General features: G+C 46.7%; 1 protein-coding gene across 1 annotated transcript; it reads right to left on the bottom strand.

The window, feature by feature from the left end:
* Positions 1-217: 217 nt before the first annotated feature.
* fem1a (fem-1 homolog a) lies at positions 218-9530 on the bottom strand. The gene is made up of 5 exons (XM_083782467.1): positions 9135-9530; positions 8227-8509; positions 6693-7490; positions 3023-3229; positions 218-1998 (listed from the first exon to the last, which is right to left on the bottom strand). The coding sequence occupies exons 1-5, from the start codon at positions 9326-9328 to the stop codon at positions 1534-1536; spliced, it is 1947 nt and encodes a 648-aa protein (XP_083638593.1). The 5' UTR covers positions 9329-9530; the 3' UTR covers positions 218-1533.
* Between the last annotated feature and the right edge of the window lie 2588 nt (positions 9531-12118).

Below are 12118 nucleotides of genomic sequence, written 5' to 3'. Positions count from 1 at the left end.
TTTAACTTTTGTTGTCCCCCCTTTTGTTTTTACATTTTCACCTATATGACATGCACAAAATAGGAATTGATTACTGATTATTCATTTATTTGGTCAAATATTATTGATAAACTTTTGTACATAATGGATTAAATCGATTACTTCGATTGACAGTTGCAACCCTGCCGATATCAACGGGGAAGGAGGATAAATAAAGGGTTGTGGCGGGTGGGGAGAGGAGGCTGGTTGGGGGGGGGGGGGGGGGGGTGTTGGGTGAGGATGCTGGGTGTGTGTGTGTGTGGGGGGGGGGTGGGTGAGGAGGCTGGTTGTGGGGGGTGTTGGGGGACAGTGTACGGCAGCGGCATGCATTGAATGGGACATTATCACGTTTAATCAGGCTATTGATTGGTAGCCTGGTAGGTGAGATACTATTCAAATAGGTGTTTTTTCGTTATTCTGTGGGTTGATGCTGGCTTTCTGGCCAGCAGTAGCAGTCGGGGCAAACGCTGTCGACCCGCAAAACATCATTTACTTAAGCATTGATGACAGTAACGCACACCCTCAAGTGTAATATTGTGATTATACAACAGTTACCCTTAAAACTAGGATAGTCGCTAAAAAACCCCCATTTGTTTTAATGACAGATGAAGCCACTGGACGACCACAAATGTCCCAAGAAACTCGGTGCCTAAGCTAGCCTAGGCACCTGATCTGATGCGCTCTGGGAGAACAATACGGCTGAATTCTTTGTTTTAATGTTCCATGATGCTGGTTTGAAGCACGGCTAGAAGGCCGTTTCAACCAATCAGATTGCTTCCTCGAAACAACCTGTATAATATTCCGTTTCTGTGTCTATCGTAGCGGGTGGCAACTCGGGCGGCGCAGTCAGTCGGCTCAAGCGAACGTTCACGACGTTCGACAATCGGCACGGCAACTCGCTCTATTTAGCTCGCTCTGCGGCGCTCGCCTCGGCTCAAGTTTGCTTGAGACGGCTCCGTCGCGGTCAAAACCGTCGGCTTCATCAATGACGACAAAACACCTAGTGAGCTTGTCAGTTACTCACCTACTAAGACCAATCAACAGTCTGATGGCACGTGATAATGTCCCGTTCAGAGCATTGACGGAATCCGAATGGGGCGTCGTACGGAGGGTCAGTGGAGCGCTATGAAGGCCTCCATCTCCTCCGAGACCAGCGCCATGTCGGGAAGTCTGTGGGCTCTATTTTCGTCCATGCTAAACCCCTTATCCCTAAACTACTTTGCCTTTTTTTTTTTTTTACTATTTTGAAAAACAAATTTGAATAGTTCAACTAGCCAATCAACATCGCCACACTGTGAGCTTGTAGATCGGCCGTTTTAACTATTCAAAAATGTTTAGCAAAATAGTAAAAAAAGGCAAAGAAGTTTAGGGATAAGGGGTTTAGCGGTGACGAAAATGGAGCCCTATGTCTCTAAATAAAAGGGTTAGGAGGGGACAGGAGGCTGGTTGTGGCTGTGGGGGGGCGTGTTGGTTGGTTGGGCCTTGGGGGGGGGTACAGTGTACGGCTAGCGGAGGTCAGTGCAGCTCTATAAAGGCCTCCATCTCCTCCGAGATGAGCCCCTTGTAGGGCAGTCTGTGTCTCTCGATGGCGCGCGCCGCCAGGCACTGCAGTGTGACGTAGTTCAGCGGGTAGAGGGTGCCCGGGTGGTGCCCGGTGGCTGCTCCGCCTCCCGCTCCGCAGCCTCCACCGCCACCGCCGCCGCCTCCTCCTCCTCCTCCTCCTCCTCCTCCTCCCTGCTCGTCCAGCAGCTCGTAGGCCGTCCGGCGGTGGGCGTTGGTGGCGTCGAAGTGGGCGCCGCCCCTCACCAGCAGCGCCATGATGTCGGGGCAGCCGTTGGCGGCCGCCACGTGCAGCGGCGTGTTGTTGTCCACGTCGCGCGAGTCCACGTCCGCGCCGCACTCCAGCAGCAGCTGGGCCACGGGCCGCGACGGGAAGCGGCCCACCGGGTAGCGGCCTACCGCCGTCGTGTCCTTGTCCACCTGGTGGTGGTCAGGAGGATGATATTAATTAACCCGCTTAGACCTGAGGCCGATTCTACAAAATAAAAACAATATGTTTCCATGTCGGTGGTGCTCAAACCTTTTCATATCAAGGACATGGCCGCCGACCCACCTCTCAGAATATTTTGTTTACTAGGAGATTGTAGATCTGCTATTTTTTAACATAGTAGCGGAGAACTTTTACCGACGGACCGGATGTTATCCCCGATGTGGCTGGAGCAGCTAAATGTAGCCAAAACACTCTAGAGCCGATCGACAACAACGGGAGGTATGATTCAATCTACCGCGACTAGCAACAGGACCGCGGTGGGCCGTCTAAGACATGATCTTTTCTTAGAATTGGACGGTATGATTTAGATCAAGAGTTAACGTTTTACGATTTTCGGTCTCGTCAGCAAAACAGGGGGGGGGGGGGGGGGACAGGACATTTTTGATGACGTCCCACTGTTACGCAACATCGAGTATTGCGCAACAGGCGCTCCCAGGCTGTGGAGCGATGCTATTTTCAGCATGCAACCAAGTGTAAAATGACTTATACTGGATCCCTTCATAACATTTTAGTCTAGTTTTTATTTGTTGACAAAATTGTCAATATATTTAGTCTTAGTTTTAGTCATCATAGCTTAGTTTTCCTTTAGTTTCCATTTAGTTTTCATCAGTGGAAAAAGGTAGTCGACAAAATCAACAGTGAATAAACGTGTGTCAGACGTACCTCCATGTGCAGCGCTGTGTAGCTCTGGCATGTTAGCGTCCAGTAAATGAGTTAATAATAATAATGCGTGTAATGAACGTGTGTCAGACGTACCGCCATGTGCAGCGCTGCGTAGCCCTGGCGTGTTAGCGTTCAGTAAATGAGTTAATAATAATAATAATAATGCGTGTAATAAACGTGTGTCAGACGTACCGCCATGTGCAGCGCTGCGTAGCCCTGGCGTGTTAGCGTTCAGTAAATGAGTTAATAATAATAATAATAATGCGTGTAATAAACGTGTGTCAGACGTACCGCCATGTGCAGTGGCGTGTAGCCCTGGCGGCCGCGCGGGTTCAGCTTCAGCAGCCGGTAGACGGTCTGCTTCTTGTGGTGCTCCTGCTCGGGGCTGCTGACCTCCAGCTTCTCCAGCAGGAAGATGAGGTGCAGGATGATGGCCAGAGCCTTGGTGAACTGAGGAGCCTCGGGGGGGTTGTCCCTCTGCGCCACCGCGCGCTCCACCTGCAGCGCCATCCAGAACATTGATTTAGCCCATTTAGACCCGACACTAGATTCTACAAAATGTCTTCTAAATCCGGACAGTTTTCAGAAACACGGTAAACACCTATGGTTCTATGCCAGTGGCTATCAACCTTTTTCATGCCATGGACCCCCAGAATTATCTGTATTTGGCCGTGGACGCCCGTCGCCCATCTGAAAATATGTTGTTCCAAGGGACCCCCCAGAAGCAAATATTTGAGTAAAAAAAACGTTCGCTCTGAAAGAATACATATTCAAAGATTTGCAGCACAATTTCACGATTTTTCAAAAATAGCACTCATAGCACGGCACCGAGTGCCACGCTACGAGCTTGTAGATCTGCTATTTTTCAATAGTTTAAAGTATAACATAATGCTTAAAACATCAAAAGGGGTTCCCGCCAGACATGGGTTAATGGTTTATTACAGTGGTTCCTAAACTTTTTCATGCCAAGGGCAAGGACCCCCAAAATTGACACTATTTGAATTGATATGCCAGGGACCCCCATGAGAGGCTCTAGCAGTGATTCTAAACCCGTTTAATTTCAAGGACCCCCAGTTTGACATGCATTAGTCTACAGACCCCCCATTTAATGGCATTTATTTTCTATCTCTGGGACCCCCAATTTATAATGTAAAATCAATGTTGGGGGTGGGGCATTACACCGTTATTATACAAACAAATTAAATATATACATGAAAATCCACCTCTATTTCCCATTCCAAGTGCGTTTTTCTAATTATATGCAACTATTTCCACTTTCCAGCAATGTTTTTTGGCTGGTCGATCTGGTTGAGCATGGTCATTTTGAAAGTAGCTCTCAAGCAGTGTTGTTTTTGGCAGCAAATTGTCAGTATATTTAGTCTTAGTTTTAGTCATCATAGCTTAGTTTTCATTTAGTTTTCATCAGTGGAAAAAGGTAGTCGACGAACATTTTTCGTCTTAGTTTTAGTCGACGAAATCAACACTGGTCTAAACTCTAAAGTCTAAAAAGTGTGGGCACCCTCGAGTTAGGGTGACCAGATCCAAACGCCAGTGTGGGACAGGACGGTTAGCAACTTATTACCCAAGTAGTTGTTAATATATTGCCTATATCATTTTGTTATTAATGAATGGCATTTTTATAGCGCTTTTCCAAGTGCTCAAAGCGCTTTACAATGCTTCATTCATTCATACATTGGGAGGTGAAGCTGCAAACAGTTGACACCAGCGTCCTCACTTCCCACATTCACACACCAATGGTGGCGAGCACACACCAACTCATTGGAGACCCCCCCCCCCCCCCCCCCCAATCTAAAAATATGTAGTTCCAGGGACCCCGCAGAAGCAAAGATGAGTTAAAAATGTGCTCTTAAAAAAAGCACAATTCAAAGACTTGCACAAATGTTTACGCTTACAAAGAAAAACAATAGCAGATCTACAAGCTCATAGTGCAGCATGAAGTGATGTGCTATGAGCTTGCATATCTGCTATTTTTGAATAGCTTTCACCATAAGTTTATGGTTACAGTGGTTAAAATCTAAAGTGAGACAGATGCTTTCCTGTTCTTAATGGGTTATGGCTAGAAGGAGAGCAGGGGGGGGGGCTTGTTCCCATTGTGGTCCTATGTATTAAATAGCATAACAACAGCATAAACAATTAGCATTTTTTTCTATGGTATTTCTATGGGAGATTTACCTCCCTTGAAAGAAACTCAGGGCATTCCACATTTTGGTGGCAGATTAGTAGAATGGGAAAAGGTTTGTTTTAAATTTGAGTGGTACCAGTCGGATCACGGCACCAGCCTGCGTAGGGTGTGAGGTTACTGTACGGTCACTGTGCTGCCGATAAGTAGAAGTGGGTCAAATTCATTGTCATGCGTGCCGAGTTAAGTTGAGTCAAGTTCAAGAAGAGTGAGTCATCGGTGTCATAAAGTCCCAAGCGGAGTTGCAAGTCTCTCTTGATTTGATCAAGTCGAGTCTCAAGTCCACATCTCTGCTGATATAATACCACTGACACGGTTACGTTATGTAGGGAATAATAATAACCACACTGTCTTAGAAGTCTTATGACTTATCATTTCCAACATTAACATTTCCAACATTAACCCTGTACTATACTTTGTCGTACAACGGTGGCATACACAAATTGGGAAAATAGCTGATCAATATCTATAAGGTCACAACACCTCACACTGCAACGCTTGAGATCTGCCATTTCCAAATTGATTATATAAATCACCCAGCCCTACTGTAATGGTAACAGCAGTGTGACATTGTGATTGTGGGTGTATTTGCATACATACTGTACAGCACCTGCCTACTGTATATAAGCCGGGACACAAGTCACTGGGACTGTGTGTGTTTTATTCTGCATAGTGCAGACGACTAGTCAGTGTGTAGGTCTATGCATAGTTTTTCGTTGATAGTGTTATGTTATTCGGTCCCTTAGTCATGGTTCACATCTCGTCTGTCACGACCGTCATGGCGGAACTTCAACCTTGTCAACCACGCACATTTTCCCTTTACAACGTTGATGTCTACATAAATGTTCAGATTTCAACTCAAAAGTGCTCGCCCCCTGGATGTTACAATTCTTCCCTGGCGGGTGTAAGTACAAATGTCTTCGGTACAAGCTCATAGCGCGGCACCGGGTGCCGCACTACGAGCTGGTAGATCTGCTATTTTTGAAAAATCATGAAAATGTGGCGCAAATCTTTGAACATATGTTCTTTCAGAGCGTTTTTAACTCAACTCTTTGCTTCTGGTAGGGTCCCTGGAACAACATATTTTCAGATGGGGGTCAGCGGCCAAATTCAGATAATATATGGAAAGGTTGAGCACCACTGACAAGAGAAACACAGGTTTTTCAGAAAAATGTTAGTCTTTTTTTTTTATCGTCCTCAGGTCTAAATGGGTTAAGACCCCATAACTGAGAGCATACAGATGGAACCAAATGTGGTTGTGTGACCCGGGCTACTTTGAGCTACATTGTAAGTCATTTGTATGCTCTCACTGACTCACTCAGGGGCCGTCAGAGGGTTATGTGTCAGAGAGGCCGTCAGAGGGTTATGTGTTATGTGTCAGAGACACCTTGATAGGCCTAGCTGAAACAGTAGATCTACAAGCTCACAAAGCGTCACGAAGTGTGTCGGTGATTTCTTTGTATATTTATTTAGTTATTTGTCATATCTGCCCTGTGGAGTTTGTGATTACGAAGCCTAAAAGGAAAACAGAAAAACAAATTGGTATTTGTGTGACAGTTAATCATCAACTTATATTTGTAATCGCGGCAGCCCTACACCTCGACACGTTGCCGGGGGCGCGGTGGAATTGAACCTGTGATCTTCCGTTATCCCGGGGCGACCTCGTCGCTACCTAAATTCAGCTACGGCCCGTCTGTCCGTCTCACTCACCTCCAGGACGCTCTTGCCCACCACGCCCACCATCAGGTCGGTCTAACTCACCTCCCGGACGCTCTTCCCCAGCACGCCCATCAGGTCGTGGAAGGTGACGCGCGTGGCCAGCGTTCCCTTGGCGCGGTCCTGCAGCACGAAGGAGAAGAGCTCCGCGAAGCTCAGGAAGCTGGAGGCCGTCATGGGGCTGAGCGGGTCCAGGTTGCTCTGCTGCATGTCCAGCGCGTACTTCCACAGGCTGATGCAGCGCTCGAAGTTGCCCGAGTCGGCGTACACGGCGCCCCGGTAGCGGATGTAGTAGGAGGTGTCCGGGTGCGACGGCCCCAGGATGCGCTCGCGCACCAGCAGCGCCTGCATGCGCATCTCATCCGGGTCCGTGATCAGCGCCTCCAGCTCCTCCGCCGTGCTCACCTCGCGGGCGCAGTCGTAGGCCGGGATGGGGTGCGCGCCGCCCGGCGGCGGCTTGGCCAGCGGGGGCACATTCTTCTCCCCCGGCTGCCGCAGCTCCATGGCCCGGCGCCAGTAGCGCATGGCGCCCAGCAGGTCTCGCTTCTTGTCCACGAAGGTGGCGCCCAGGAGCTCCAGCGCGTCCACGCGCTCCTCCCGCGAGGAGCGTGGCTGGTGCGCCAGGTACTCCACGATGTTGGTGTGGCCCGTGACGCTGGCGGCCAGCAGCGGCGTCATGCCGTAGCCATCACGCTCCATGCGCGCGTTGCACTTGAGCAGCATCTTCATGATGTCCAGGCTGCCCGACTCGGCGCAGTCGTGCAGCGCCGTGTTGCCCTTGACACTCTTGCGGTTGACGTCGGCGCCGCGCTCCAGCAGGAAGCGGGCGATCTCCTTGTGGCCCTTTGTTGTAGCAGGATATAGAAAATAATATATATATCAAATTATATCAAATAAGAGCGTCGCAAATGAAAGCATGTAAAAATGCATAGGAAATTATTTTCCGGGTCGCTCGTCGTAATGAAAGGGGGGCGTCCCGCCCCCTACCAAGGCCCAGGAAATGATTCCCCGTTCATTTTCCTCATAGACATTTCAAAAAGTATTTATTTAAAGACCTTTTAAGCCTCATACAAAGCCAACTCGAGTTGTGACAAATCATGACAACAAACAAAATGTTTCAGGCCGAACAAATAATTAGAAAGAAGAAGAAAACGCTTTTGTTGTTTTTCTTTGTATTTGGATTGTAGGCCAATCAGAGGCAGGCGGGGTGTTACCATGTCTATGCTCGGACGTAGAATAGATATACGCTTATCTGCTTAATTTTGTTTTTTATATGAACGTCGTATAATAAAAAAGTATGCGGACGTCTCTGACGTTTAGAACAAACCAAACCATTTGAAAATCGGAGCAAGTTATGGTTATTTAAAATGTATATGCTCAATATACACAATGTTATGCTGCCCCTCGGTAAGACGTCCGCCACGTAGCATATATCTATGGTTATACCTACCTTGTAGCAGGAGATCATGAGGCAGGTGTGTGAGTTACCTTACCTTGTAGCAGGAGATCATGAGGCAGGTGTGTGAGTTACCTTACCTTATAGCAGGAGATCATGAGGCAGGTGTGTGAGTTATCTTACCTTGTAGCAGGAGATCATGAGGCAGGTGTGTCCGTGGCGGTTGGCCACCTCCATGTCGGCGCGGTGCTCCACCAGGTACTTGACGATGTCCAGGTGTCCGTCGAAGCAGGCGGCGCGCAGCGGCGTGGAGTTGGTGAGCGTGGTGTTGTTGACGGCGGCGCCGTGCCGCAGCAGCGTGCGCACCACGGCCAGGTGGCCGGCGGCCGACGCCGCCCACAGCGGCGGCGCGCCCTCGATCGTCTCGCCGTCGAAGTTGACCGAGCCGCCGAACTCCACGCCGGCCCTGCGTGCGGACGTTAGGGAGCATGGTGAGACGATGTGAATGATGAATATGTTTGAATTTGAAAGTACAAAAATGTATATGAATATGGATTCTTCTGGGGGTAAAAAATAGCCAATCTACAACGCGTTGTGAGCTTGTATAGGTGGTCAAATCAATACGATACAAAGTCAAACGATACGATATGTTGAGTTTCCATCGATGCAGTTACTATATCGTTACACCCCTATTCAGTAATCATGTATACACTTTACTTTATTTAAACAACTAGCCCAGCTTTCCATGCCCACCTATGCTGTTACGAGAGCTAGCCCTGGATGATGACCATTGATTTATTTAAGTATTTATTGACAGTACATTTCAAGCACAACTCAATACAAAAAACTGTTAACTGTGAGTGGATCAACGACCCAATAAAGCACTACACTTGTTTACAAGAGGGTCCACCTTAACCATGACACTGCTATGGTCATTCAGACCTAGGCTGCAATAGTGTTATGATAACTGTTATGACAGGTCAGTAACTCAGTGTACAAATCAACCAAATGATAGTACTAATCCCATAATACCACTACTAATAAAACAATAACAACAACAGAGTACCGTCCCACCCCTAGTCCCTGTGTACCTGCAGTGCTCCAGCAGGTACTCCACCACCTCCAGGTGTCCGTAGCGGGACGCCACCAGCAGCGGAGTCCCGCCCTGGGTCTTCTCCTCGGCCAGAGCCTCCAGCTCCTCGGCGCTCTTGTTGCTGAGCAACTTCTGGATAAGTTTCAGCTTACCGTCCCTGGCGGCGTTGAACACCGCCGTGCTTATATCCATTTTGTTTAGACGTGTTGTTTTTTAGTAGTTGTCGTTTTGTTCCTTTTATACTATTAGACTACTAGTCCGCTGGGACGCAGCAGCGGCCGCCCTGCCGCTCATACTAGTAACGCTGCTCTCCTGGAAGGTTGTTTAGGTTTAGGAATCATATGATCGTGTAATCTTTAGCCCGGCCTGGGGTCTGTGTGTCCTGATGCATCTTTCTGCCATTTTGAGCAGGGGGGGAGCTGTCAAGATGGCGTCGTGCCTGTTTGTTTGACAGTTCTATGTTTACACGCGCCGCAAGGCATTGTGGGACGTGTAGTTTTATGTGACGTTCCAGCATAGAGTTATATAAAGCAATGGTTCGCCAAACTTTTTCACGTCGTCAATCACCTATTCACCCCTCAAATTGATACTTATTATCCCACGGACGCCCATTTGAAAATATATTCCAGGTCAGGGACCCAACCATTTTTATTTCAAGGACCCCCAGATTGACATGCATAGGCTACAGGCCCCCATTTAATGGTATTTCCTTTGGAACCACACTTTATATTGTAAAATCAATGTTAATTTAACATTTGGTCCCATGTGTGCACTCTCTGAGTTACAGTCTGACCCAGACCCTGAGACCCATAGCCTGGAAGGGTCCATTTTAGCCTGACACTAATTGACTCAAGTCAGAATTTTAATTTTGTTTCAATCACCAGGACATATTTTTTTAATGGCATTGGTAGCGATTCAGGGCTGGAGCCAATATGAACCATTTGATTCCTAACTATCATTTAGCTGGGGACCCCCTGTAACTCCCTCAAGGACCCCTAGGGGTCCCCGGACCCTACTTTGGGAACCACTGTAAAAAGGATTCGGTGGGCACAATTTTGGCGTTGTAAATAACTCCATTTCCCATGATGCTTCTTGATAGGATGACCAAGCAACCCCCATGGGTTTGCTTGTTACATGAACCTGAACACACCGAGCGCGCCGACGTAAATGTAATATGATCTCTTAAGTCTTAATCTATATATTCATATCATTAACACCAGGAATAGTAGTCATATTAATAATAGTACAATAATACATTTATTATTGTTATTATATATTGTATTTATTTTTTGCGATCTAAACACAAACAACAAACAAATTGGTTCAGTAATGTAATGCATTGTGTCAGCTGGCCAGTAGATGGCAGCAAAACACCTCCGTGCAGCTGAACAGCAGATGGACAGAGTGAGACATGTTTACAGCACTCTTCATCACAACCATAGACTATCACAACACCCTAAAGATGCACTTTTATCTGAAATGACCACTTGACTTTTAACTTTTAACCACACTGTTACTGTTAACAGTAATTATAGTGCATTAGAACATTATTATAATGTACTTCAACTACAAGAATTATAGTAATAATACAAATACAATAAAAAAACTAATCTGTGAGTGTCCATCCATCCATCCATCCATCAACCTTCAACCGCTTATCCGTAGTCGGGTCACAGGGGCAACAGTTCCACCAGAGAGCTCCAGACTTTCCTCTCCAGAGCAACATTATTAACTTCCTCCTGGGAGATCCCGAGGTGTTCCAAGGCCAGTGAGTCGATGTGTTTCCTCCAACTGCGCCTTGGTCTGCCCCGGGGTCTCCTCCCAGTGGGACGTGCCTCGAGGACCTCCCTATAGGGGACGCCCGAGAGGCATCCTAACCAGATGCCCAAACCACCTAAGCTGGCTCCTTTCCAGGCGAAGCAGCCACTCTACTCATAGTTTCTCTCGCGCGACTGAACGTCCCACCCTATCTCTACGGGAGATGCCAGGCACCACGGCTTGTATTTGCGACCTTATTATTTCGGTCATGACCCACACTTCGATAGGTGAGAGTAGGAAGGAAGATTGTCCATCCATCATAGGTCAATGTTTCCCAAAGCTTTTAGGCCATGGGTTCTTTATTCTCTATCTATTTTCACTACTTCGTAAAAGGTTTTATTTACTTTTCTTTCCTTTTTTTCCCTTCCATTTGTGGATTTCATTTATTAATGAAACTATTTTTGAAAAATTCCTATATTTTTGGAAAATCTTTTGAAATAACAAACACAATGTAGGTGGGGGGGTATTTACTCACAGCCATACAACTGTCACTTTTAAACTGCAAAGTGGATGGGTGAAGGAAATGATTGATTGATTGATTGGATAATGGATATTTTATTAAATATGTGCAAACAGTAGCTAAGCAAGTACAATTAAGCATTGCTAAAAGGATAGCGCAAAAATTAATTGTGGTCCTACAGTATATGTATTCAAATCATCATCAAGATTCAAGATAGGGCCTATAAAAGAAAGAAACATACCATACATACAGATACAGTACAATACAAATCATCATTAGCATGTATATAGGGTAAAGCACTTTTTTGCAAATGTGTGTGAGTCTGTGAGATGCATCAGCTTCATGGCCAACTGTGGAGAATAAGTTCATATGTGATTTTATGTTGATAATGTAAATGTAATGTTTAACTACCTGGCTGGCGTATGGACATTGGAGGGAGAGCTGAAGACCCTGCATCACACCTGGGGTTCTATTATTAGACTAGTTTCTATATGTCAGTGCGGTACTCCCCCAAAAATATATGTAATAGGCCGCCGCCCCCATCTGAAAATATGTTGTTCCAGGGACCCCCCAGAAGCAAAGCTTTGAGTTAAAAACGATCGTTCTGAAAGAATATATATTCAATGATTTGTTTGTGCAACATTTTCACGTTTTCTTAGAAAATAGCAGACCTACTAGTTCATAGCGCATAATATGCATTTTCA

The sequence above is a fragment of the Protomyctophum parallelum genome (assembly GCF_964188405.1).
Source record: "Protomyctophum parallelum genome assembly, chromosome: 14".
In the NCBI taxonomy this organism is placed as follows: domain Eukaryota; kingdom Metazoa; phylum Chordata; class Actinopteri; order Myctophiformes; family Myctophidae; genus Protomyctophum; species Protomyctophum parallelum.
Note: the sequence above shows the minus strand (reverse complement) of the source record. Positions and strands in the feature narration are given on the sequence as shown.

Coding starts and splice junctions, on each gene's coding strand:
- fem1a (XM_083782467.1), bottom strand. CDS start 9,328: ATGGATATAAGCACGGCGGTGTTCAACGCCGCCAGGGACGGTAAGCTG. Junction 7,491..8,226: donor TCATGATCTCCTGCTACAAG/GTAAGATAACTC, acceptor GCTACAACAAAG/GGCCACAAGGAGATCGCCCG. Junction 3,230..6,692: donor TGGGGAAGAGCGTCCGGGAG/GTGAGTTAGACC, acceptor ATGGCGCTGCAG/GTGGAGCGCGCGGTGGCGCA.